Source organism: Oryctolagus cuniculus, chromosome 2, assembly GCF_051225735.1.
Source record: "Oryctolagus cuniculus isolate XC-2025 breed Fujian yellow rabbit chromosome 2, ASM5122573v1, whole genome shotgun sequence".
Taxonomy (NCBI): Eukaryota; Metazoa; Chordata; class Mammalia; order Lagomorpha; family Leporidae; genus Oryctolagus; species Oryctolagus cuniculus.
Genome location: NC_142868.1, coordinates 66,540,348 through 66,558,928, shown reverse-complemented (window position 1 = coordinate 66,558,928; position 18,581 = coordinate 66,540,348). Strand labels below are relative to the sequence as shown.

The window sequence follows — 18,581 nt, the reverse complement described above, 5'->3', positions numbered from 1 at the left end:
CTCCAGGCTGCAGATGGCAGATGGTGGAACTCCTGGCCTCCATAACCTCGTGAACCAATTTCTAGAACATTCCTCTCTCTAAATGTGTGTAAGCAGATATGCTATGTAGATATGAAAGTGTACATATATAGGACTAGGGTTCTCCAGAGAAACAGAGCCAATCTGATACATGTGTATTTTGTTGAGCCATACGAAATAGCTAATTTTTTTTTTTTTTTTTTTTTTTTTTTTTTTTTTTTTACTGATTAAAGCTTATCAAGATCATTGGACTACTGTTGCTCTGAAAACACATTTAGTTGTAATCTAGTTAACGGTCCCTATTAAGTGTACTAATATATCAAAAAAGGCTTTTTTCCAACTGTGCTCAGGGATAAAGAGAAAAGGCGAGGGCTAGAGAAGAGCATATATAAGATGGGCCTGCAGCAACTGGCAGTGCCAGCGAGTAAAGGAGCGTCTTTAAAACACCCCAAGCCATGCTAACTCAGGAAGTGCCAGAAAGCAAAATGTCCAAGGAAATAGCAGACTGACAGGTCAGTGCTGGAAGAATCTGAGCGTTAAAATAAAGTATTAGATTATCACCCAGAGTATAGAATACATAGCTATGAGTCCACGCTGATGGAAATCAATGCTGGGAAACAATAACATAGTAAACAAATGAGAAAAGATAGCCCATGTCTGAGAATTTCAGATACTTCACGTGGCTACTCTTCCCTCAAGCAGGTAGCGTGTGAGCTTTGCGGTGTCCTTCCAAGGAGAGCAATGTGTTAGCAGGGGCAGATAACTCAACAGTGGAGACAGCCGACAACTCCTTCGCCAAGTGATCCACGTTAGTTAGCGAGAAACCATGCCGATAGCGCTGCCCTGGCTGTGATGTGATGATAACACTACTTGACCTCTGACCTTCCTCCCCAAAATACACAACCCCCGTGTCATAAGCAGAAAAATGACCCCAAAATGTACGCATTCTAATCCGAGAGCCTGTGAATACGCTGTGATTAAGCAAACAGAGGTTGAGATGGGAGCTTTCTTCTTGGATCATCTGGTGGGCTCCATCTAACTAATCACAGGAGTCTGTAAAAGTGGGACCCCTCCCTGATGTGGTCAGAGGGGAAGTTGGGGTGGTAACCCAGACACCCCTATTCCTGTGGCTGTGGCTGTAGAGGTTCTGTAAGGAAAATTAGCTTACTTCCCATACATACGCCCCACCTCCTATTCCAGGCACTCAGCTCTGAATTTCTGCTCTTCCTCCCAAATTCTGCCCTCATAGATTGTAGACATCTAGTTTCCTAAAGATGGATGTGTATTTTTGTTACCTGTTTTTGTTGTTGCTTAGCCATCTTTGAGAGAAGGCAGTTGTGTGGGTTTGTCTTTGCCATTATGAAAGCAGATCTCTTATTTTTAAAAATTTGAGAGGCAGAGAGATAGAGACAGCTGTCATCCACTGCTTCACTCCCAAAATGCTGGCAACAGCCATGGAGCCAAAGCTGAGAGCCAGGAGCTCAATTCAGGTCTCCCGTGTGGGTGGCAGAACCCAATTCTTTGAGCCATCACTAGTATCTCTCAGGGTCTGTATTAGAAGGCAGGTGGAATCGGGAGCCAGATCTGGGTACTCGGATGTGGGATGTGGGTGTTCTAAGCAGTATCAACTGCTAGTGCAAACGCTTGCCCCTCTCTTACATTTTTATAGCAAAATACATGGTTTCCATATTATGGATTTTTATAGATCTTTGTTTCTATTTAATTTAAAGCATAATCTTGGAGAACAACTGATTTTTTATCTAATTTGAGCATCACCTTGGCTAACAGGAGGAAGTAAACAGTACAGAAAAGGACTACCGGGACCTAGCACCGAATGTCGGGACGAAATGCTCCTTTGAGCACAGGTGTTCTGCCTGCGTGACGGCGAGCTACACATCTGGATGGTAGATAGTACCCTTAATTCCCACCAGATGTTGGATGTTATGGAATAGACAGGGCCATGTAATTAATTTGTGAGTGGGCGAAACGCTGAGTGAACAGATAACTTGAGCTGCTCCTCCGGGCGTTCTGAACGTGACCGTGAGTAAGTCCCTGGCCGTCACGACATCAGTGCAGCTGAAGCCCCGTCTGCAGGCGCGGGTCTGGTGACTGCAGCTCTCTTCCCCTCAGGGAATCGGTTAACGTAGCACAAGAAATCCCTTCCGATCTGTAGTTTCCTAGCCTGACGCTCTGCCTTAGTGACTCTATTAAATGCACAGCTTTCTTCCACATGTTGGATCTAGGAGTCCCCCTCCCACCCTCAATTTTTAATTGGGAAAAAAACCTGACTAGATTCATAACTCTAATGCTCTCTTGAATATGTAACACAATAAAATGCCTTTGTCATAAAAACAGAACTGGTTGGGACCCTAGAACCAGATGTGTTCGCCAGGCTGCTGCTCTCTGTGGGGTGAGAGGATGTTTGCAAGTCTGAAAACAGGGAGGAGCTGTTCAACCCGGCAGCTAAAATGCCCACGTTCCCTCTGGAGCGCCCGGGCTCCATGCCTGGGGCTGACTCCTGACCAGGTAGCTTCCTGTTAACACAGACTCTGGGAAGCACTGGGTTCTTGCCTCCCACATGCAGACTTGGATTGTATTCCCAGCTCCTGGCTCTGGCCTCAGCCATTGTGGGCATTTGGGGAGTGAACTGGTGGATGGGAGCTGTCTCTCTCTCTCTCAAATAAACAAAAACCAGTATTTTATCTTTAAGTCTGAAGGCCTTTGTCAAGGATTTTTTTTTTTTTTTTGACAGGCAGAGTTAGACAGTGAGAGAGAGAGAGACAGAGAGAAAGGTCTTCCTTCTGTTGGTTCACCCCCCAAACGGCCGTCACGGCCGGTGTGCTGCGCCGATTGGAAGCCAGGAGCCAGGTGCCTCCTCCTGGTCTCCCATGTGGGTACAGAGACCCAAGCACCTGGGCCATCCTCCATTGCCTTCCCGGGCCACAGCAGAGAGCTAGACTGGAAGAGGAGCAACCGGGACTAGAACCCGGTGCCCCGACCAGGACTAGAAACCGGGGTGCCGGCGCCACAAGTGGAGGATTAGCCTAGTGAGCCGCATGTGCCGGCCAAGGCTGGATCTTAATAATAGGTGTATATACACATCGTTACTTTGCTATTTATTTTTAACCTCCAAGGGTATTTTAAAAAGTTTATAGAAAATGGAATTAAAAGGTATGTTTATTTTGGTATAAAATTTTTTTGAAACCCATGCATATAAGGGCTCTTCAGAAAGCTCACGGGGGAATGCTATTATGAAAAAACTGCATAGATTTCAAAATATTGTGCACTTAGCTCCTAATTCCAGTTTCTGCGAACTTCTTCAAGTACTCTGGTGTTCTTGGAAGTAGTGTTCCAGCCCCCAAAGCATTTCCTTTGGGGGTCCTTGCTGGGCATCACTGCTTACGACCTGCATTTGTCTAGCTCTGGCCTAATGTTCAGCGGTCTCCTTCAAATGACTGTTCAGAGGAGATAAAGAGAACACGGGACAAAGGCGCTTGGGGCCCCTGAACTGGTGCCGCGGGGTCATGAGCAGGAGCACACACAGCCGTTTGTCCTCCAAGGTGCTCAGCGGACCCCGCTCCATCAGCCCCTTACATCCTTCCTTCCTGGGGCCGTGCTGGTTCCTGACGGTGACGCGGGAGAGCCCGTTAGAATGAGCAGGGGAGCTCTTCGGTGGCCCAAGCAGAATGAGTAACCCAGGACTGCCATTTTACACTTCAGGCAGCTCTTCCCTCCGGCCACAGGCCCTGGGAATAGGCTAGGGCGGGCCTCTCGCACCCCCTGGGACCTGAAAGACTGTTTTACAGTCTCCATGTGGGGGTGCTGAGTGGCTCCTGAAGTGATATTAACCTCGTAGGCAGTAGGTAACTTATAATTAGTTACCCAGGGCAGTTCACATATACCCTAATAAAGTAACATCGGTACAGAAATGAAAGTAATTTTAATTTTCTCTTTAATCTCTGTAATTCCATATTTTCATTTTGTTTTAAAAGATCACTTTTTCCCCAATACAAAAAAAATTACTAACCCACCTGTCCTCAAGGTGACCACTATTAATAGCTTGGTATGTGCACCTTATACCTTTATTCTTTTTAATTCAGGATCCTTTTTGGGGTGAGGAGAGGTTGCTTACTATTGGCTTTGCAAGATCATAATATGAATTATGTTTTGCATCTTGATTTTCATTCCTTCAGGGCACCCTGGCCTTCTCTCCAGATCAATGGATATTCTTGCTGTGTCCTTTTTTGTTGGTGCCCAACATGCTGGAAGAATGGATGGGACATAGCTTTCATCCAGTCACACAGCTACCAACTACCATCAAGTTCCTTCCAACAAGGCTGTCACTACAAAGAAGTCTGTAGTGTTCTCATGTGCTATAATCGTGTATGATTTATTATAGAGAAATACCACTTAGTATGCAATGATAAAAAGATGTAAAAAGAGCTGTATTATATATTATATATTATATAGCTAAGGACCAGATGTTGAATGAACAGATAGATGAGTGTATTAAAATGTTCCTGAGAGTGGAGCTCTGCACTATTTCCGTCTTCCCATTGCAGGCTCTGATCCAGTGCACACTGCAAATGCTTTGAGATCAGGAACCAGGCCTCCCTCCTCCTTGTCTCCCTGCTGAGAGCAGGCGTTCTCAGGCCCATACATCCCCCTGTGTCTAACAGCTTCTTCTGGAAACAGCTGTTCAGACTTCAGAATGAAATTTTCCCATATATACAATCTTGTAGAATTGTGTATTCCCAGGCCAGCTCTCAAACTCTTACTTTAACTCACAATCAATGTGAACTATATTCTTTTGTTAGTTTCTTATTGTTTCTGCAGGAAAAAAAAAATGCTCTGAATTCCAAATGAGAATCCAGGTGCAACGAATCCTCCTCTGCTCAGAGAGAGAGAGAAAGAGAGAGAAATGAGAAATTCTTTTCCTCACTGCCCTCAAATGACATGTTCATCTCTTTCCCCTTCTGCTAATCTGTATGTGGAAACCAAGCAAGTAAAATAGGCAATATGATGAGTAAACATGAAAGTATCAGAGAGAAGAAAGCAAAAGAACCAATTTAACATAAAAGTTTGCTATTTTTCTTAGAGTCCTCCTTCATGTTGAGATCTAAGAATATGAATTTGATTACTGAGACTATAGAACTGAATTTGCATAGACATGAAATTTGCAATTATCAAAGATTCTTTAGTTGTTAGAAATTTCCATGAATTCTTAATCTTTTTCAAACAGTATATTTAAAATACGATCTGGGTTGTGTGTTTGGCCTAGTGAGTAAGCGCATTGGACAACCAGCTCTAGCTCCTGACTCTGCTTAGGGGCACCCCGGGAGGCAGCAACGATGGCTCAAGGTAATTGGGCTGCTACCGCACACGTGAGACCTGTACTGATTCTCAGCTCCCAGTAGCTAATAGGCATGTGGGGGAGTGAACCAATGGACAGAAGCTTTCTTTGTTTCTTTCCAATCATGGCTGGCTGTGTTTTCTTTCTTATCTCCAATGATATGAAATAAAAGTTAAGTCCAACAGTTGGTATTAGCGGCTTGGATTTCTTTTTCTTTTCTTTTCTCTAAGCCGCAGAGTCTTTTTCCCAAATGACATCCCTTTCAGAACCTCAGTATGTAAACCAGAAGGAAGGGGATCTTTTTTGGTTGAAATGGAGTGACCAGGATCCACAGTCTGAGGTTGAAAAAAACACGTGATGGGCTGTTTAAACCCATATTTATTTTCAAATTACAAAGCATTCAAAGTGAATCATGAAGTTTGACTTACGTTGATTGTTTAACCAACAAAAAGTCAGCTTTGTGGAAACTCACATAAGCAGCTGCTGACGGAAAAAAATCTGAAAATTTTTAGGAATCAAAAGCACTGAAATACTTTACAATTTTGGAATGAGTGCTGATTTTTGTGGTGACACAATCTCTGAAAATTATCACTGTTCACTCAAAACAGACTTAGGAAAACTGTGTGTGCCCAAAATCCACAGTTGAATATATGAATATCTTCCTTTTTTTTTTTTTACAGAAAGTTTATTATTTTTGTAAAAACACATTAGTTGTCCCCATTTGCTTGTGGAGATGAAAATCAGAGACACAGTTAAAGGGAGATAAAATTTTTTTTTTTACAGAAGATCAGTTTAGTATACATTAAGTAAAGATTTCAACAGTTTGCACCCCCATAGAAACACAAAGTGAAATATACTGTTTGAGTACTCGTTATAGCATTAAGCCTCAATGTACAGCACATTAAGGACAGAGATCCTACATGAGGAGTAAGTGCACCGTGACTCCTGTTGTTGACTTTACAAATTGACACTCCTGTTTATGGCATCAGTAATCTCCCTATGCACCAGTCATGAGTTTCCAAGGCTATGGAAGCCCCTTGAGTTCTCCGACTCTTATCTTGTTTAGACAAGGTCATAGTCAAAGTGGAGGTTCTCTCCTCCCTTCAGAGAAAGGTACCTCCTTCTTTGAAGACCTGTTCTTTCCACTGGGATCTCACTCACAGAGATCTTTTTGCCAGAGTGTCTTGGCTTTCCATGCCTGAAATACTCTCATGGGCTTTTCAGCCAGATCCAAATGCCTTTAGGGCTGATTCTGAGGCCAGAGTGCTATTTAGGACATCTGCCATTCTATGAGTCTGCTGAGTATCTCACTTCCCATGTTGGATCACTAAGGGAGATAAATATTTTAACTTAGGAATTCAAATATAGAAAAGAAGACAATTATTTCAGAATACCATAGATGTGTTGTGGTACTCAGAAAAATTCATCAAGTAATGGACAGAGGAAAAGAAGAGTTGCAAATTCATCTAAGAAATCAACAAATTAAGAAACCCTTGCATTTCATTGATGCTGAGCAGACAACTGGGAAACACTGTCATCTTTTTTTTTTTTTTTTTTTTTTTTTGACAGGCAGAGTGGACAGTGAGAGAGAGAGACAGAGAGAAAGGTCTTCCTTTGCCGTTGGTTCACCCTCCAATGGCCGCCGCGGCCGGCGCACTGTGGCCGGCGCACCGCGCTGATCCGATGGCAGGAGCCAGGAGCCAGGTGCTTTTCCTGGTCTCCCATGGGGTGCAGGGCCCAAGCACTTGGGCCATCCTCCACTGCACTCCCTGGCCACAGCAGAGAGCTGGCCTGGAAGAGGGGCAACCAGGACAGAATCTGGCACCCCAACCGGGACTAGAACCCGGTGTGCCGGTGCCGCTAGGTGGAGGATTAGCCTAGTGAGCCGCGGCGCCGGCCAACACTGTCATCTTTTAAATCCACAGGTCAATCCTGTTTAAAACATCTCAGAATCTCCCCATTGTTCTTAGAATGAAATTCAGACTCCTTGATTTGGTCTCTGCCCACCTGTTCACCTCATTTCCTGTCCCTCTTTTTTTTTTTTTTTTAAGATTTATTCTATTTATTTGAAAGACAGAGTTACAGAGAGAGGTAGAGACAGAGAGAGAGGTCTTCCACCTGCTGGTTCACTCCCCAGATGGCCGCAACGGCCAGAGCTCTGCTGATCCGAAGCCAGGAGCCAGGAGATTCTTCCGGGTCTCCCATGTGGGTGCAGGGGCCTAAGCACTTGGGCCATCCTCCACTGCTTTCCCAGGCCATAGCAGAGATCTAGATCAGAAGAGGAGCAGCTGGGACTAGAACCGGCGCTTCAGGCCAGGGCTTCAACCCGCTGCGCCACAGCGCTGGCTCCTCCTGTTCCTATGACCCTCACTCACCACTCTGAAGTTGCACTCATGGTTCTGTCAATTCCAGAATGTGCCAGACACATTTGCTTCTCAAGGCCTCAGTCCCCACTCTTCCTTCTGCTTGGGCACTTCATCACAGTCGTGGTGGCTGGGTCTGGGTTCTTGTCTCCAAGGCAAGAAAGGAGGTATAAGCAGAGAAGCAAGATTTATTTTTGAGCAAATCTTAAGTACACACTCAGGGAGTGTAGCTGTACTCAAGAAGAGAGCTGCCATAAATAAGGTTTGTGGCCATCCCTTTATATGCTCTGGAGATACGGGGGTAGTGTCTGGGACAGAATTTAATGTTCATAAGGGGCAGAGCTTGTGGGAACAGGGCTTAGTAGCACCCATTTCTCTGCCCCTTTCTGGAAAACTCAGCAGTGTCAGGCATCAGGTGCATGATGGGAGTAGGAGTGTCAGTCATGGTCATTTTATTATAATGACTTTATAGTGATCTAAAGGTCATCGTGGAGATGCAGCCTGCAGCCATGTTGGTTATTTTTGGCTGATTCCGATTCAAGGGCGGCAGTTTTGGGGAAGCTACAGTTTTCTGCTACGCAGAAAGGGAGGCTTTAGGTAGTGCAGCACGGGTGGGGCTGTGGGAGGGGCTGACGACCTCACTTCCTCCTTGTTACCTACCTCTTTGCCAACACCAACACAACTGTCTCCTGTTATGGACTGAATCAGGTCCTCTTTCCCCCAGATTCCTAGGTGGAAGTCCCAACCCCCAGGACCCCAAAATGTGACCTTATTTGGAAAGATGGTCACTGCAGATATTGTTGGTGAAGATGAAGTCACACTGGAGTAGGGTGGGCTCCTAATCCCCTATCTTTGAAAGGAGGAAAGTTCGACACAGATCCTTCTCCAGGAAAAAGGCCACATCAACATCAAAGCAGAGACTGCAGTGGTAACATTTACAAAGCCAATTGCTGGCAAACCACAGTGGGCAGGAAGCTTGAAACAGGTTTTCCCGCACAGCCAGGAGGAGCCAACCCGGTCTCAGGCTTCCAGCCTCCCTAACTGTTTGACAGTAACTTTCTGCTCCCGAAGCCAGCCAGTGTGTGGTGCTCCGCCGTGGCAGCCCCGCAAACTGAAGACAGCCCTTCTCATTCTTCCAGTCTTCACTTGAACCTCATTTCTTCAGAGGAAGCTTCCTTGGCCATCTCAAATCAAGGGTGGGGAACCTCCAGCCCATGGGCCGTATAAGGCCCATGAAATCATTTGAAATCATTTGGTCTGGCCTTGGCAAGGCAACTGCAGGCGGGACTCAAAGTTCAATAAATCTACAGTGGGAAATTTTTTTTTTAAGATTTATTTATTTGAAAGTCAGAGTTACACACAGAGAGAAGGAGAGGCAGAGAGAGAGAGAGAGAGATCTTCCATCTGCTGGTTCACTCCTCAATTGGCCGCAATGGCCAGAGCTGTGCCGATCCAAAGCCAGGAGCCAGGAGCTTCTTTGAGGTCTCCCACCTGGGTGCAGAGGCCCAAGGACTTGGGCCATCTCCTACTGCCTTTCCAGGCCACAGCAGAGAGCTGGATTGGAAGAGGAGCAGCTGGGACTCAAACCGGCACCCATATGGGATGCTGGCTGTCGCTCCCCCTCTTCGTGGAGGAACGACACAGGACCCTGCGCTGTTCTTTCTGTCTGCTCGGCCCTCCCCGGGTTTGCTGCTGGTTCTTCCCGGGTTGGCTACTATCCCTTCCACCTCCGTGGAAGGGCAGTTCCCCCTGGCCACATTCCCCACTTCCGCAGGGGAGCGGCACACCGCCGGCCGGCTTTCTCGGGGGCTGCACGGGTTCCCTTAGATGTTCCCCATAGATGTTCCCGGTGCATGCCATCTCTCTCCTCCTTTATAGTCCTCCTCCGCCAATCCCAACTCGGCTGCCCACACGCCGAGTACGCTGCTCTCCTCCAATCAGGAGCAAGTCCTACAGTTTATTGGTTGAACTGGAGGCAGCTGTGCGGAAGCTGTTTACTTCTCTCCCAGCGCCATATTGTGGGAGAGCAGATGCATAGAATAAGTCTTAATTCCAGTAACTTAGTCTAGTCCGAGCTGCTCCCCACAGAGGAGAGCAGATGCATAGAATAAGTCTTAATTCCAGTAACTTAGTCTAGTCCGAGCTGCTCCCCACAGAGGAGAGCAGATGCATAGAATAAGTCTTAATTCCAGTAACAGTCTAGTCCGAGCTGCTCCCCACAGATCCCCCTTTCTTTTTATTTTTTTGGTGTTGATACGCGCCTGTCTTCGGTGTCCCGCAGCACACACTCTGCTCTACTTGCTAGAGTTGCCACAGGCTCTTACAAGTCCTATCAATCAGGCAAACCGAATCCGGGTCCTCTCTTCGCCATGTTGTGAGGAGGTTTTTAGGTGCTGATGCGTGCCTGTGTTCGGTGCCCTGCAGCGCATGCTTTGCTCTGCCTGCAGGGGCTTACAAGCTCTATCAGGCAAACCGAATCCAAGCCTTCTCATTGCCTTATTGTGGGGGAGACTTATTAGTGTTGGTTCGTGCCTATCTTCGGTGACCTGCAGCTCATACTCTGGTCGAGCTGCTTGCTGGCGCTTACCGCCTTAAATCAGGCAGACCGAATCCAAGCTTAATATTGTTGTATTGTGGGGAAGCCTTACTGATGTTAATTCGTGCCTGTCTTCGGTGACCTGCGGCGCATAAGCTGCTAGCTGCCCGCAGGTGCTCATCGCCTCACTTGATTAGGCAGACCGAATCCAAGCTCTCACATTGCAGTGTTGTAGGGAGGCCTTTTTATTTCTCTATTTCTCTATCTCCGGGCATTCCTATTTCTCCCATTTTACTTCTATCTTCCAGCATTCCTATTTTTCTCACTTTACTTCTAAACTTCTGTTTCTCTTATCCCTGCGGCTTTCCGGCACCTCGCCCCGCCGGCGGGTTCCCGGCTCTGCGCCGCTTCAGCCTGCGCGCCTCTCTCATCTGCGCAGCTTCCCGGCTTTGCGCGGCTCGGCTTCACGCGCTCCGCGGTCTCCACGCTTAACCCTTTCGCGTCTGAACCACAGCCTACGCCAGCCCCGTTCCCTATCTATTCACGCCCCGTGCTCTCTCTGCACGCGGCGGCTTCCGCGAGTAACACAGCGTAGCTTACGTGTCCGCCACTAGCATTCAATCTAAGTTCCCCGGGCTAGCCTGGCGAATTCAACCCAGCGTACGTCTCCGCCCCACGGTTTGGCTTTCCGTCCTTTGCTCCCCGGGCTAATCAGACGGATCCCAACCAGGCTCACGTTTCAGCTTCTGGCTTCAACTTTTCGCCCCCTATTCCCGGGCTAACTTGAGAATCCCAAAGTGGCTTTCGTGTCCGCCTTGGCCTGCCCCCCGCGGCTTCAATTTCCCTAACATTTTTCTCTACCCGGTATGTTTCCCCAAGCTTTCCTCCAACAATACTCCTCCCTCATTTCTCCTGGCCTCTCCCCACAGTCCGCGTCCGAGTCTGTTTGTTCTAGCTTTCACTTTCGCTTTCGACCTTAGAGATTTCTCCCAGCTTCCCCCCGTAGTCCGTATACGAGTCTATGCCTAGGCTTTCAACAGCTTCTTCCGGCACCTCTTTTCGTCCGGCTTTTCCCTAGGCTGTTTGCTAGTCTCTCTCTCCGGTAATTTCCCAGTTCTTCCCATTTCTTCCCTCCTAAGTTTGCTATCTGTTCTAGGTTTCCTATCCGTGTCAGGTTTCCTATCCGTTCTAGGTTTCCTATCCGAGTCACGGCACCATTATGTCGCTCCCCCTCTTCGTGGAGGAACGACACTAAGCCCTGCCTAGGCTTCATATCCGAGTCACGGCACCATTATGTCGCTCCCCCTCTTCGTGGAGGAACGACACAGGACCCTGCGCTGTTCTTTCGTCTGCTCGGCCCTCCCCGGGTTTGCTGCTGGTTCTTCCCGGGTTGGCTACTATCCCTTCCACCTCCGTGGAAGGGCAGTTCCCCCTGGCCGCATTCCCCACTTCCGCAGGGGAGCGGCACACCGCCGGCCGGCTCTTCTCGGGGGCTGCACAGGTGTTCCCCTTAGATGTTCCCCATAGATGTTCCCGGTGCATGCCGTCTCTCTCCTCCTTTATAGTCCTCCTCCGCCAATCCCAACTCGGCTGCCCACACGCCGAGTACGCTGCTCTCCTCCAATCAGGAGCAAGTCCTACAGTTTATTGGTTGAACTGGAGGCAGCTGTGCGGAAGCTGTTTACTTCTCTCCCAGCGCCATATTGTGGGAGAGCAGATGCATAGAATAAGTCTTAATTCCAGTAACTTAGTCTAGTCCGAGCTGCTCCCCACAGAGGAGAGCAGATGCATAGAATAAGTCTTAATTCCAGTAACTTAGTCTAGTCCGAGCTGCTCCCCACAGAGGAGAGCAGATGCATAGAATAAGTCTTAATTCCAGTAACAGTCTAGTCCGAGCTGCTCCCCACAGCTGGCGCTTCAGGCCAGGGTGTTAACCTGCTGTGCCATAGCACCGGCCCCCTGGGCTTATTTTTGAGTTGATAATTCCATATTGCCCAGAGTGATGTTTCAAGGGCCTTGGCAGAGAAAAGGTTCCCATAACTGCTGCCTATTTTCTACCAGAGCACCTGTTAATTTCCTCCAGACACTAATGCAAATCTGTAACCATTTCACCTGTTTCCTTGTTTATTTGTCTGTCCCCCTCATCCCCGGCAGTGTAGGTCAAATGGGAGCTCCTGGCCTGTGCTTGCCACCCCCACAGCAGCTCTGGGAGCACCTGTGGCATCCTGGCATTCCTGAAACACAGGTGGGAAATGTTGCTCTCAAGTCAAAGGTGAGGGAGGCTCCGCCAGGAGCCCTGTACGTACACTCTCTCACACATTGTGCATTTAGTGGGGGTGAAGCTTTCTGAGCCAGTGAGTGAATTTAAAAAATACTCTCAGTCCTTGTTGCGGACACTCTTCTGTCTTTGGGTTTAACAAATTTTCAAACATTTTCAAATAGAAGAAAGGTGGTGTCTCATTCAAAATGGTAAGAAGTTCGGGGAGGAGGACCACACACTTGCAGAGAAACAGAAATTGTAGCAGAAACATTTCAAAGATGTAGGTGGCCAGGAAACCAATCTCGTGACAGTGGGATTTAGGTTACAAATTTGAAATTTATTTCTTTAATACCCCATACTATTATGACACTTCTTTCTAAAGAATGACAGACAAAGCTATAGACACTTTCCCCATCTGTCATTAAAGGTAAACACAATCCTTTAGAGTTTGTCACCCTAGATGATGAATATTTCATAGCCATTTGGAAAATTATGCCAAAAAATTCATGAAGTTTTCAAAGTTGAAAACTTCTCCCCCCCAAAAAACTGACAGTGACACATCCGTGTGTGTTAGTGCGTGCACACACACATATACATATACACACACACATGCACACACATACACATACACACACAGAAATTCTGGCAACTTTAGAGAATGTTTTCCTTCCTTTCTTCATCAGAACAGGACAAAAATGAATATTTATTAGCAAGGATCGGGCAATATACATATTTAAATTCATGATGTCTCAGAGAGTAAGTGTCGCAAAACGAAGCTCATGTCACAGTTTCTGGTCAAATGGAAGGCACCCTGACATGAAGCGGTGGTCAAACATGCTCACGACTGTATCTGACTTGATGTCAGCAACCCCTGAAGCTTGCTGTAGGCTTTTTCCACTTCATCAGACTGCCTCAACTCAGTTTTATTTGGCTCCATGTGTACTCACATATTTCACAATGACTTCGTCACAGATAAGACAATCATCTATGCCACTGGGCAACTGCTCTGGCACATGTGGGACCCTCACTTTTACAAGAAACATTTACCTGAAATGCAGAGACAGGGAGACATCTCCCATCCACTGGTTTATTCCCCAAATGCCCATGATCATTAGCACTAGGCCAAGTCAGAGTCAGGAGTGGAGGATTTAATCTGGGTCTCCACATGGGTGGCCGGGACCATGTGGAGCTGTCCCCTGTTGCCTCCCAGGGTGTGCATTAGCACATGTTAGGATGTAAGTGGAGCCAGGATGGAACCCAGGCACCCTGATATGGGATGTGGGAGCCCCAAGCAGCATCTTACCTGTGTGCCCAATGTCCGTCCCCGAAGCCCTCATTTTCTGTGTCTTTATAACTGTCTCAATTACGGTACCATGGGGTAGAGCAGGACAGAAGTAGGAATGGCACGGGGCTGGCACTGTGGTACAATGGCTTAAGCCAAGGCCAGCATCCATATGATGCTGGTTCGAGCCCTGGATATTCCACTTCCGATTCAGCTCCCTGCTAATGCACCTGGGAAAGGCAGCAGAGGATGGCCCAATTGGGCCCCTACACCCACGTCAGAGAACCTGATGGAGTTGCAGGCTCCTGGCTTTGGCCTGCCAGGCCATTGTGGACATTTGGGGAATGAACCAGCAGAATGAAGATCTCTCTCCCCGACTCTGTCATTCTGCTTTTCAAATAAATTTTTTTTTTTTTTAAAGAAGTAGGAACAGTGATACTGTAGAAGAAATTGGAGCATCATCTGATAGACTGATGAGGGTCCCCTGACTTAGTAATACATAAACTTTAGTTAGGATGCCATCATATTATACACCATTTAATGTACAGTTTAAAAAAGCTATGGCTGGGGGCCAGCGCTGTGGTGCAGCGGATTTAAGCCCTGGCCTGAAGCGCCGGCATCCCATATGGGCACTGGTTCTAGTCCCAGCTGCTCCTCTTCTGATCCAGCTCTATGGAAAGATGAGCTTTCTGGAAAAATGGCCTGGGAAAGCAGTAGAAGACGGCCCAAATCCTTGGGCCCCTGCACCCACATGGGAGACCCAGAAGAAGCTCCTGGCTCCTGGCTTCGGATCGGCGCAGCTCTGGCCGTTGCAGCCATTGGGGAGTGAACCAGTGGATGGAAGACCTCTTTCTCTGTCTCTACCTCTCTCTGTAACTTTTTCAAATACATAAAATAAATCTTTTTTTTTTTTTAAAAAAAGCTACGGCTGAGACAGAGGTGATGCGAGAGAGGTGATGCTGGTGCCACTGTGGGCACGCTACGGTGGAAATCACCGCGTGAATCTACTACACTGTCAGAACACCTGGGAAGCAGAGACTTTCACTCCTCATTCCCTGCAGTGTCCCCAGTGCTGAGGAGCACGCCCAGGCACCTAGCAAATGTGACTTGAATGATTATTTTATGAAACTTTTCTCATTTATTAGAAAAATAAAAACCCACCTGAAAGCAGTTAACTGGGAGTGTGTCTTTAAACTTCTTAAGAACCACTCCTGGAGAACCACTCATTGTCCCTCCCCAAGTCCCCCAAAAAGAAATTAGTTCTAACGCATCCAGGTAGCTCTTTTGGGACGTTCCATTTCACAGGTGAGATAGAAACTTGCTTCGCCCCTGGGAGCACGCTGCTCTCCCTACACAAGGCTGCTCCCACAACAGGCTGTTTTCATATTAGACTAAGGCGTTTGGTGAGATTTCCTTGGTATGCCAGAAAGCACTGTTCCCACAGACTTCCCAAAAGGTTGTAGTTTGCTATACTGATCCATTTCCCACGGAGATTTATGACTTTAAGCATCTCATCAAAAGACTGAGAAATTCCTCTTCACTGTGTCTGTCAATCCCAGGTGGCTGCTTTGGGTCACACTTACATGTTTGGTCAGCAGTGACAAGTCATGAAGGGCGTAAGAGTAGAGTCAAATGCATTCTGTATTTTACGAGTTTAGGTGCCTGGAAAATTGGAAGCAATCCCCCTGCCTTAGGGTGCTCCAGGGGCTCAAGAAAAGGAGGGAGTCTATATGTCCCCCCGTTTCCTGGCTAGTCAATGAAGAGACAAATGCAAGGCTGTGGGGGAAGAGGTTATGAGTTTTGTTATGAGGTTATGAATTTGTTGCACATGGACAGCATCTAGGAGGAAATGTGTCTAGAGCGCAGAAGTTAAGATTTGGAGGACACACCAAATACAGATGCTACCCCTGAGACATGATGGGGATACGTACTGCTAAACCCATCGTAACCTAAAAATATCATACAATGAAAATGCATCGAATCCCTCTAACCTACCAGATGTTATTGCTCACGTAGCTCAAGCACACTACAGTATGCGATGTTTCCTTGGTGATCCCGGAGCTGACCCGGAGCTGTGCCTGCCTCTGGCCAGCACCGAAAGGAAGGACTGGACCATCTATCACTGGCCTGGGAAAAGACCCAAAGTCAAAATCTGAAGCTTGGTTTTTGCACTACCATAAAGCTGAAAAAAAAATCATTACGTCAAAGCATCATAAATTGGGGGCCGTCTGTGTTGGTATTTGTGGAGCACTGGGCGTGGAGGACAGCACCCGAAGAGAAAGCACATAGAATGAGAAAATAAGAGGGTTAGGACAGAACGTCTGGAAACACCATAATTTAGGGGCTGGCAGCAGAAGAGTAGCCAGCCAAGCAATAGAGGAGGACAGGAGGATGTCACGTAGGCATCATGGGAAACAGGCAGGATGATCAACGTTGCTCAATGACGCAGAGACAGAAAATGGCCCTGCAGAAAGGTGACTAGAAGGAAATATATGTAAAATATCAATACATCTATTCCCAATGGGTGACATTTTAGGTAGCTGACTTTCTTCTCTTAAAGGTCCTATATTTTCTGAATTGTGTCTAATAAACATCAGATCCATGTATATGGAAAAGCTATTAAAGTATAAAACAAATGCTTTGATAAAGTCTAAAATGTTTTATAAAGCAAAGAGCAAGTAATGATTCACTAAGAAGCGTTTGAGTTCCTATGTGCTGGGCCCCATGCTAAGGATAAAATAATGACCAAGAGGTTAGCTCTGCTGTTTGACCAAAGGGAGTGGCAGCTGATTTGGCAAGGTGTGTGGGGGGGGGGAATGTAGGGCTCCTGGGGAGTGGTGGCAGGAGGTGAGGCTGGAGGAGCCAAGTTGATGTGTCTTGTCAAAGCACATGGCCTTCACTTTGAAGGCTGCAGGGAGGCTGCTGAGACGAAGAGCCACGGTCGGAACTGTGCTTTGCCCGATGTTAATTTTCTACTTAACTCGGTTAGTAGTATGGCTGCTGGCCTGGAGCAGCCTAAGGAATGATACAGGCAGCACAGTTACTAGGCAACTACTATAACCGAGGGAAGGCAGAGCCCTAGGGATGGACCAGGCCCAAAGATGCTTGGAGTAGCATCAATAGGTTTCCAGGATGCAACAGACTGGATTTATGCTGCAGGGAAGATGACTTGAAGTGTGGCTTAAAAAAAAAAGTCAACAACCAACTTCATCCTTCTCAAAGACAGCTTCTTGAACATCTTCCTCGGGAAGACAAGCACCAGAATCCCACCAGTCCTCAAGCTAGCTACTCACCCGCATGGCAGTGGTCAGGAGGCAGTGAAGCCATGTGCGGGCCCAGCTCTGTCCGGCTCCCCTAAAATAACAGCATGGACACAGCTGGCTTTGAGAGACTCAGGGAACGCAGCACCTGCGGGTGCCATGACACCAGGCTATTGCTTCTAGCACTCCTGGGGCTGCGAGGCGAGATCTGGGTCCCATGTGTGCCTAGAGTGAGAATTTCAAACCGACACCCTGATGATTTCTTCCCTTCTTCTTTCTTCTTCCCCACTTCTTCTTCCCATTCCAGGGGAAATACAGTGAGACAACTTTTTTGGTCGAAAAAAAAAGAGAGAGATCTGGGTCTCAGGGTGGGTGAAGAGTGACAACTATCCTACAGTTTGTGTGTCTGCCCCTATGGGCATCATGGATATACAAATTAAGAAAGTGAGTGTCTGGGTCGCTGTGACAGAGGGGACAATGAATAATGTGCGTATGTGAGACCCACTGGAGTCCATAGCCACAAAACGGGACACTAGATCCTCAGCTCCCGCCCCACCACACGTGCATATCCCGACACTTTTCTTTATCCAGTGCACATAATTCAATGCTTCTGTGACAAAGACAGGTGCTGGAGTTTATTATTACTTTTGGAAATAATATGAGAAGAAACAGCTAGAGAAGGGACGAGCCGCTTGCCTAAGCCCCCCATGGGGAGAGGCGGCTCTAATCGGTGTGCGCCTATCCTCTCCTATGCAAGTGATGAGAAAGGAGCGGGTCGAGTGTTGTGAGTTTGGGCTTAGAGGTGGCGGCTGAGGCACCTGTATTCTATTCTCCCATTTATCCCCGGCCTGGAAACCAGAGGCCGAGGGTGCTCAGCGAGTGAACTAAAGAGGCCAAATAAGAAAGCATCCAGTCTCTGCCCAGGCCCAGACCCCGGCCACGACATCTTTGAGGAGCAGCGACTCCCACGCTCGCCAGCCTCCCCACGGGGCGCCAGGGATGCCGACTTTTCACATCACTGCCCCGCGTTCGCTCCTTCGAGGTGGGCAGTGCTACACTCTGCTGCCCCACAGCAACCGGCTGCCGCCCTCCCGTCCCCGCGCCCCGCACGCTCCCCGCCTCGGGTCCCCCTCCTCAGAGCGCCAGGCGACCCCGAGGACGCGCAGGGCCCGCACCTGCCCGTCCTCGCTCCCACCCCAGCCTGCACCAGCTTCTGACCTGACCCCCGCCCCAACAAACCCGCGCCCGCGCCCGCTCCCCACCCGGGGCCCTCACGCGCGTGCGGCTGCGGGGAACGCGAGCGCCCCTGTGCGCGAGCAGCTAGACTCACGCGCGGCCGCCCGTGGCTCCCGCGACGTGGGGAAGTGAAAATGAAATCGACTTTTCCGAGAAACGATGAAAGCGGCGCCGCGAGCCAATGAGCGGCGGCGGCGAACTTCCGCGCCCCGCGGCCCGGCCGCTCGCGCCCGCCCTCGGCCGCCGCCTCCCGGTTGCACAAGGCCGAGACAA

At 48.2% G+C, this 18,581-nt stretch overlaps 1 protein-coding gene and 1 long non-coding RNA gene across 4 annotated transcripts in view; one reads left to right on the top strand and one right to left on the bottom strand.

The window, feature by feature from the left end:
* Positions 1-6,030: 6,030 nt before the first annotated feature.
* Positions 6,031-18,568, bottom strand: LOC149127780 (uncharacterized). 3 transcript variants are annotated; one of them, XR_016228936.1, is made up of 4 exons: positions 18,403-18,568; positions 15,808-15,939; positions 7,747-7,882; positions 6,031-7,639 (listed from the first exon to the last, which is right to left on the bottom strand). It is a non-coding gene; the product is annotated as an uncharacterized LOC149127780 (long non-coding RNA). The 3 variants fall into 3 exon arrangements; XR_016228937.1 differs by having other exon boundaries at positions 7,747-7,877; positions 18,403-18,560; XR_016228938.1 differs by lacking the exons at positions 6,031-7,639; positions 7,747-7,882 and adding an exon at positions 9,052-9,288 and having other exon boundaries at positions 18,403-18,550.
* Positions 17,957-18,581, top strand: part of IRF2 (interferon regulatory factor 2) — a 101,159-nt gene continuing 100,534 nt past the window's right edge. The window contains exon 1 of the mRNA XM_089325530.1: positions 17,957-18,114. Within this exon, the coding sequence (XP_089181656.1) occupies positions 18,072-18,114 (43 nt within the window). The 5' untranslated portion in view covers positions 17,957-18,071. The remainder of the gene's footprint in view (positions 18,115-18,581) is intronic.